General features: G+C 43.7%; 1 protein-coding gene across 1 annotated transcript; it reads left to right on the top strand.

Annotated features, from left to right (window-relative positions):
- The first annotated feature begins 35 nt into the window (after window positions 1-35).
- On the top strand, window positions 36-2599 carry MOCS3 (molybdenum cofactor synthesis 3). Its single transcript, XM_060033406.1, has one exon. It carries the CDS (start codon window positions 250-252, stop codon window positions 1615-1617), a length of 1368 nt encoding a protein of 455 aa, XP_059889389.1. The 5' UTR covers window positions 36-249; the 3' UTR covers window positions 1618-2599.
- Window positions 2600-9085: the final 6486 nt, after the last annotated feature.

Here is a 9085-nt window from a genome sequence, read left to right as displayed (position 1 = left end):
ACTAAAGCCGGGAGGAGGGGATGGTCCGGGTGGCGAGTTCTAGACCTCCTAAGGCTCTCTGCGTAGTTCCATTGGAAACAGTCAGGACTTGTGACTCTTTCAAGTTGAATCTGACGGTTGCTTCAGAAAAATACATATCTGTTAATCACCTTTCCCCAAGCTCCATAGAGTTGTTTAGTTTATTCCAGTCGCAAGACGAGGGAAAGCCGGAAACGGAAATGCCTTTGACAACCTCCCAAAGAGGCTGCCATGGCGGCCAGGGAGGAGGTGCTTACTTTGCAGGCTGAAGTTGCCCAGCGTGAGGAGGAGCTGAGTTCCCTGAAGCGGAGGCTGGCGGCGGCTCTTCTGGCCGAGCAGGAGTCAGAGCGGTTGGTTCCGGTGTCTCCCCTGCCGCCGAAGGCCGCCCTGTCCCGAGATGAGATTCTGCGCTACAGCCGGCAGCTCGTGCTGCCTGAGCTGGGCGTGCAGGGACAGCTGCGCCTGGCGACCGCGTCCGTGCTGGTCGTGGGCTGCGGGGGGCTCGGCTGCCCACTGGCGCAGTACCTGGCAGCGGCCGGCGTCGGCCGCCTGGGCCTTGTGGACTACGACGTAGTAGAAGTGAGCAACCTGGCCCGCCAGGTGCTGCACGGCGAGGCACTGGCCGGCCAGGCCAAGGTCTTTTCGGCTGCCGCTACCCTGCGCCGTCTCAATTCGGCGGTGGAGTGCGTGCCCTACGCCCAGGCGCTTACGCCAGCCACGGCGCTAGACCTGGTTGGCCGCTATGACGTGGTGGCTGATTGCTCCGACAACGTGCCCACTCGCTACCTGGTTAACGACGCCTGTGTGCTAACCGGCCGGCCCCTGGTGTCGGCCAGCGCCCTGCGCTTCGAGGGCCAACTCACAGTCTACCACTACGGCGGTGGGCCTTGCTATCGCTGCGTGTTTCCGCAACCACCTCCGGCGGAGACGGTGACCAGCTGCGCGGATGGCGGGGTGCTTGGTGTGGTTACCGGGGTCCTGGGCTGCCTGCAGGCGCTGGAAGTGTTGAAGATCGCTGCAGGTCTGGGCCCCTCTTACAGTGGCAGCCTGTTGCTCTTTGATGCCCTCGGAGGTCATTTCCGCTGTATTCGGCTGCGGAGGCGCAGGCCCGACTGTGCAGCTTGCGGGGAGCGGCCCACTGTGACTGATCTGCAGGACTACGAAAGCTTCTGTGGCTCCTCGGCCACCGATAAGTGCCGCTCCCTACAGTTACTGAAACCAGAGGAGCGAATTTCTGTCGTCGACTATAAGCGACTTCTGGATTCCGGGTCACCCCACGTGTTGCTGGACGTCAGGCCTCCAGTGGAGGTGGACCTGTGTCGGTTGCCTCACTCCCTACACATCCCTTTGAAACATTTGGAACGGAGGAATGCGGAGAGCCTGAAACTCTTGGGAGAAGCAATCCGGGAAGGGAAGCAGGGCACACAGGAAGGGGTATCTCTCCCCATTTATGTGATCTGCAAACTGGGCAATGACTCCCAGAAAGCCGTGAAGATCCTGCAGTCCTGGACAGACTTAGACTCTTTAACAGTTCGGGATGTTGTGGGAGGCCTCATGGCCTGGGCTGCCAAAATCGATGGAACATTTCCGCGATACTGAGATGGCCGGTAGAGTCTGACCAGCGAAAGATGTGGGTTGTCATGTTACCTAAAGTTTTTTTGCCTTTATGAATGTATTTGCATTTTTTTCAGTAATGTACGGAACAGCCTGGGATTCTCCAATATCTGCGGATAGGTGGACTTCTTTTTATAAGGAGCTTTTTAATTGTAACTTACTGGGTGATGTAGCAATTAAGGGGTTATAACACTGTTCCTCTGAACTGTCTTGTGTTTGCAGCACTTGGATGGTGTGTTGAACAGGTGGGATAGAATGTAAGTGACAGGACTTTGTGTTTTGAACTGCAGGTCATTTGCGTGTCCTGCCTTTTTTAAAGCTCTTTAAAGTTGTCCATTTTATTGCTTGGAAAGGTGTAATATAGTTACTGAATTGATCATGGATGATATAGTTAAGATAAGTTTATTGTTTACTAAGACATTCTTTGGGTGTTATTTCTAATTCAAATGATGGAACATGCCCTAGAGAATTCAGTGTTTAAAATGTAAATTGTTAAAACATTAAAATGAAAATTAGCTGGGAAGTGGTCATTCGATTAAATATTTTCAGTTAATAGCCAAGTAAGATATTTACAGTCTAGCAAGATAGAAACCACCTTTGTAGCATGTCAGTTTCTTTTATAAATTGCTGTTGTTTTCTTAGACTTAACTTCAGGGTCCACCTTATGTGGACACAAACAGAAATTTCTAAACTGTGTGGTTTGGCTTGCTTTGGAATCTTCAAGTCCCAAGTCCCAGCCTTCTGCCCTCCCCTGTCCTTTTGTCCCTGTCCAACCTGTTATTTTTATTTTTGTCTTTACTGTATGGCCAGAATGCCAAATATAATATTGAATTAAAGTGAAATAATGAACATTCTTCTCTCCTTTGCAGTTTCAGGTGAAGAACTTTGAATATTTAACCAATATTACTTGTTATTGCTTTACTGTAGATAAATACCTCCTATCAGATTAAATAAAATTCTGTATAGTTCTGCATTTTTATGTGCTTTTTTCTTCTGTTAATGTTGTGAATTACATTTTTTTTTATTGTGGCAAAAATACCCCCACATAACTTAAAATTCACCCTCCTGACAGTCGCCACATGTACAATACAATATTGTCAACTCTGTGCACATGCTGGGCACCAGATTCCAGAAGCCTCCATCCTGCGTGACTGAGACTTTATACCCACTGAACAGCTCCCCGCCTCTCCCCTTTAATTTACCTTTTCTATTTTGATTTAATCTATTCCAGTGTTTTATAGCAGTATAAAATGTTGGTGTTTTTATGTTTGTGTACTTATTAAATAGCTTTTTCATGAAATGGCAGGTAGTTTGCCCAACTTCCAACGTATTATGCAACAAAATTAAAAGCAAAAATTGGGTATGTGAGTATATAGTAGAGGCAAATTGAACAATCCATGATATATCAAAAGGGGGCCTCTATTCTCTAACTGATTGTTGTGTGGCAGGCTATAATCATCAGAAATCACAGATGTAAATGTAAAATGTTTGTATCTCTGAGTACAATTTTTTTTTTTTTTTTTTTGCGGTACACGGGCCTCTCACTGTTGTGGCCTCTCCTGTTGCGGAGCACAGGCTCCGGACGCGCAGGCTCAGCGGCCATGGCTCACGGGCCTAGCCGCTCCGCGGCATGTGGGATCTTCCCGGACCAGGGCACAAACCCACGTCCCCTGCATCGGCAGGCGGACTCTCAACCACTGCGCCACCGGGGAAGCCCTCTGAGTACAATTTTTAAAGATTAAAAGCGTTGTGGGCCAGACAAAACCCTCTGCAGGTCAGAATTTCTCACCAGTTTGCAACCTCTGACACAGACTCTTGTTTTATGATAAAAGGATGGTATTGTTTAATAATCAAATTCAAAATTAGACATCACTTTTTGAGTGTGAGACATATTATAGCTCATTTTGGAATAGGCATGCTTAAAGTATGATAGGCCTTTGTTATAAAGACAAAGCAGGTTTCTTATGACTGTTTCTTCCAAGGAGAGGTGGAAATAAATGACAGACCTGGAGAGGAGAACAAAGATGGCTGGCCTCTGTCACACTTCTTACTCCTGGGAAGTGAGCTAATTCTGATATATATCAGGAAACAATCAGGTGGACAGAGGAGGAACTAGTTCATACTGTAAAGACAGATGTCCTAAAGTTAGGCAGCTTTGCTAGTTCCTGCAAACCTGGTTGTCAGTGGGACAGGCAACAGAAGTTGACCCTGACTGATTGAGAGAAGGGCTTACTAAAGTGATCTGAGGGCTTCCCTGGTGGCGCAGTGGTTAAGAATCCGCCTGCCAATGCAGGGGACATGGGTTTGAGCCCTGGCCCGGGAAGATCCCACATGCCGCAGAGCAACTAAGCCCGTGTGCCACAACTACTGAGCCTGCGCTCTAGAGCCCGCGAGCCACAACTACTGAGCCCGCGTGCCACAACTACTGAAGCCCGCGAGCCACAACTACTGAGCCTGCGTGCCACAACTACTGAAGCCCGCGCGCCTAGAGCCCGTGCTCTGCAACAAGAGAAGCCACCGCAATGAGAAGCCCGTGCGCCAAACGAAGAGTAGCCTCCGCTCACTGCAACTAGAGAAAGCCCATGCACAGCAATGAAGACCCAACATAGCCCAAAATAAATAAAATGTAAAAAAATTTTTTTAAAAAAGCTTTAAAGTGATCTGAGGTGTTTTTGAGAATTTGGGGGAAGACTCGAAACTGTACTTCCAGGAACGATGCCCAAGACCATGCACAGAACTGACCTGAGAACTCTATGCTGTGCTGTTCCATCTAGTACTAGAGGAAGCTGGCAGCACAGCCTCGCCAAACTCACTTGACTTGGCTCCATGCTCTTCCAGAAAGCCCAACACCTCAGCCACAGCCTAGGGGCCAGAGAGCAGAGTTTCTTTCCACCACTCTTTACTGAGTCAGTCTTATGAGGGTGTGTCTGGTAAGTAGAGCCTGGTCCCATGCCTTCATCCTAGCTGCAAGAGCCGCTGGGAATTTGAGTTCCGACATCTACAGTAGGGAGGCTGAACTCATGACCTGGGATTTTTCTCAGATTAGGGAATGATTTTTCAGAAGATTGGCTGTTAAGAATATGACAAGTATCCATCACAGGATCCAGATCTTTTTATTCTTTGAAATTCTCTTTTCTCTTGTAGCTAGCATTTTACAATCAGATGGGATTTGAACCAGATAACTTTTTCCTTTTCATTGACCCTCAAGTGTACCAGTTACCATTCTAAGCTCTGGGATAAAGAAAGATGAACAAGAGGGAATTCCCTGGTGGTCCAGTGGTTAGGGCTCTGCGCTTCCCCTGCTGGGGGCCCAGGTTCAATCCCTGGTCAGGGAACTAACATCCCACAAGCTGCGAGGTGCAGCCAGAAAAAAAAAAAGAGATTTCCTATTGCTATGGAGTTTACATTTAAATGGACAGGGGGAGACAAGTCAACAAGTAGGTTAGTGATAAGTGCTATAAAAGACAAAACTATGTGATGTATTGGAGTGGGGAGGGGAAGCTATTTTGGATAGATTCAGAGAAGGGTTGACATGAAACACAAAGCCTGAGTGGTGAGAAGAAGCCAGTTAGGTCTGGGAGAACATCCCATACTGGAAGGAATACAAGTGGGAAGACCCTGAGACAAATAAACCTGTAATGTTCGGGAAACTTGAAGAGGCATGTGAGGCTGTGAACGGCTGGGGAGAGTAGAACAAGGTGAGGTTTAGGGAGATAGGGAACGTACCATGTAGGTTGTAGACCATAATAAGGGTTTTTTATTTTAAGTAAAATAACAACTAACATTTATTGAGCACTTACTGGTGATTTGGGATTTGAACCCAGGTGGTCTGGCTGGAGAGCCTGTGCCCTAAGCAGTATGCTATGCTGACTCTCAGTGAGAACTTTGTAATTGTTGTATATGTTTTCATTTTTGAAAAACAACCTATGCCCTGATAATCGCAGAATGGAAAGAGCTTGTATTTCAGATGCAACACAATTGTACTCTGATGCACTTGGTTTGCAGACCTCTCTCTAGGGAAAGAACCCCAGAGTGAAATCCCTGGGAGCCCTCTGACACACCTAGGCAGTAATATCCAGTTAATCAGGAGCCACTTTGGTCAGGGAGGGTGAGAAATAAAGTCTCAGCGTAAGGAGTCACAGCTAGTAAATAGAACGGTGGCCAAGGAGGGGGGTCAAAAAAGGGCAGTAAGTCGCCTGAGAATGTTCCCATGGGAGATGAGGTGGTTTTTTTTTTTTTTTTTTTTTTTTTTTTGTTGTTGTTGTTGTTTAAGCTTGTTTATGTTTAATTAGCTGCTCCCCCCCACAGAAGCAGAGGGTCCCCTGGGAGCCTGAGGTCAGGTATGTGGCCCAGTTTGTTCTACCCAGGAGATTTCTTTATTTTCATAGGTGTATTTTCTCAGGGTTCCATATGTAACATGAGGTAGACCTGTCCAGGTAAGAGTAAAATCTCATCACTAGAAATCATGCACCTGCTGAAGATTCAAGATAATTCTGGAGTTGGTTGGGAATATTAGGAAGACTACTGTGGTGCAGGAGTGGGAAAATATTTTGCAATAAAACAGTAAAAGGGGTTAATTCATACCTTTGATGAAATATAATTTCCAAAGCACTCAGGATGTGGGAGAAAGCTAATCAAATCAGCCCAGAGTTTGGGTGATAAATAGTATATATACAGTTTACTATAATTCACTATGAAGTCCTATATATTGACACTGATTCTGGTTTCTAATCTTTAGTCCAATTATTCAGAATTTAAAAAACAATAAATTGTGACTTATCCAGGTGTTTTTTTCCTGACTATTAACGCCATCTGTTGGACACGTTGCTGAAGAAAAGGAAAGAGAAAAGGCTTATATTTTAAAAGTTCCCCTCTTGGTGGCACCTTGGTTTAAAAGGTGTCAGAGTAGAGTGACATTGATGGAAGATGTGTGGGGCATTATTTTTAATTAACAGTATTTTCCTTACCCAGTGCTTCCAGATGAGGGAGGCCTGAAACCAATTGGAATTGAACAGACCAAAGTTCAGGTGAGTTGAAACAGTTGACCCTCAAGTAGAAGAAATCTCCCAGGCAAGGCTTGCTATGTGTAAGAGCAAAGGGAAGCAGTGCCTTTACAATCTTGACTTGGTCATCCGTGGTAAGCTCTGAGTTGTCTACCCAACAGCCTTCCCACTCCCACCTCCTTTTTCCTGGCAGTGCTGAAAATGTCAGACTCCTTTCCCAGCCTCCCGTGCAGTTTTGGAAGAACCTGCACTTCTAAACAATTTATTCCATCACATACAGTTCAAATCTGTCTACTTCTCACTGTCTCTGCTGCTGCCACCCTAATCAAGCCATCTCTCCATCAAATGTATCACTTTTTAGGGACACACGCAGCATCAATCGCACCGTGGAGCACCAAGAACCAAGTATCGCTCTTAGGTCTTCAGATAACGAAAGAGGTACCTGTGTACAGCAGGGACTGCCGGCCTCATAAATGTCTTTTTGGTAATCTTGAGACCTGTGAAGGAAAACAGGACTTTTAGATCACGTTTCTCTTAGTGACGTAATGAACAAGACTTATCTACTTTGTACAGGGCTCAAAGGGATTTGCAAACTCAGTAACTCCAGGGGCTAGGCAAGTAAAGAAATGAGTAAAGGTGGTCAGCTAGGGACCATGGTGAAGCAGAAACACAGGTCCCATCGAAAGCCACTATACAGCTAGCTCACTTTGCCATACAGGAACGTGGTTACAGTGTTGACAAATGTTTCAGTGTTTTAAGAAAATCTGAACATTTGGAGTTTTCCACGAGATCTCCTAATTTTAAAATGTTGAAAACAAAGTTTAAAATTCCAAAACTCTTTTCGCATTGAAGCATACGCATAGGAGGCTGAAGAGAGCCTTTAGGCTTAAACAGGAAAAACCAAACCAAACCAACCAACCAACAAAAAACCCAAAACACATGATTTGCATCTTATTTAACTTGGTGGCCACGGATGTTACTGAGTGGTGGGAGACACCTAAAGCGGCTTTAACAGTTTGTTAACACCTGTAATTTGTGTTTTTCATTCTTTTTGTATTTATAAGCTAATCATCTTAGTTAAAGTTTTGAAGGAAAGTATACTTTTTGCTCATTTTAATGTCATGTAAGTTAATATGTAAAGTGGTTTGAGTGATATTTTTCAGAGGACTGAGAAATTGGAATTGGGAAGCTGCATGTGCTATCAGGCAATATCATTTGCTTTTCCTCGTATTCTGGTGAATTGGTGATTGAATGTAATTTTTTAGAAAAACGTACCTGCATAATAGAAAATCAGAGTGAAGATGGAAGAGTATAGGGACAGAAAGGAGAGTTTGCACTTGATACTTTGGGAGATTTGCACCTGTAGTGTTTTGGGCTGGATTAGACCCATAAACGAACGTTTATTTAATAACAGCAGGAAAAAGAGTAGTAAATGGATTGTTTAAAAAAAAAACTGTTGAAAGATGATTCACAATGATTATCTGAAAAGGAGTTTTTATTATCCTCTAAAACATTTACTTCTAATTTAAAGAAGCAATATGCCTTCAAAGCATCAATAGCACATCAATGTTATGATCATACTCTTTGTTTAAAAACATGCTTAGTTTTAAAAAAGTAATTCATGCTCATGGTAAATTTGAACAGCTCAAAGGTATATATACTAAATGCAATGTGGTATCCTGGATTGAATCCTGGAGCAGAAAAAGGATATCAGTGGAAAAACTGGGGAAATCTGAATAAAGTCTATAGTTTAGCTTAGTTAATTTCTTAGTTTTGGAGAACACCATAATTTGAAAAGATACACACACCCCAATATTCATTGCAGCATTATTTGCAATAGCCAGGACATGGAAGCAACCTAAATGTCCATCAGTAGAGGAATGGATAAAGATGTGGTACATATATACAATGGAATATTACTCAGCCATAAAAAAGAATGAAATAATGCCATTTGCAGCAACATGGATGGACCTAGAGACTGTCATACTGAGTGAAGTAAGTCACATAGAGAAAGAAAAATATCATATGATATCGCTTATATGGAATCTAAAAAATGGTACAAATGAACTTATTTACAAAACAGAAATAGAGTCACAGATGTAACAAACAAACAAACAAAAAAGTTATGTTTACCAGGGGAAAGGGGGGAGGGATAAATTGGGAGACTGGAAATGACATATACACACTATTATACATAAAAGAGATAACTAATAAAGACCTACTGTACAGCACAGGGAACTCTACTCAATACTCTGTAATGGCTTATATGGGAAAAGAATCTTAAAAGGAGAGGATAAAAAAAAAAAAAGAGAGGATATATGTACATGTGTAACTGATTCACTTTGCTGTACAGTAGAAACTAACACAACATTGTAAATCAACTATACTCCAATAAAAATTTTAAAAATAAAAAAAAAAATAAAATAATTTAAAAAATTATAATTCTCAAA

Source organism: Delphinus delphis, chromosome 15 (genome assembly GCF_949987515.2).
Source record: "Delphinus delphis chromosome 15, mDelDel1.2, whole genome shotgun sequence".
In the NCBI taxonomy this organism is placed as follows: Eukaryota; Metazoa; Chordata; class Mammalia; order Artiodactyla; family Delphinidae; genus Delphinus; species Delphinus delphis.
Note: the sequence above shows the minus strand (reverse complement) of the source record. Positions and strands in the feature narration are given on the sequence as shown.

Bases quoted from the DNA above. Each gene is read 5' to 3' on its own strand.
- MOCS3 (XM_060033406.1), top strand. From the start codon at position 250: ATGGCGGCCAGGGAGGAGGTGCTTACTTTGCAGGCTGAAGTTGCCCAG.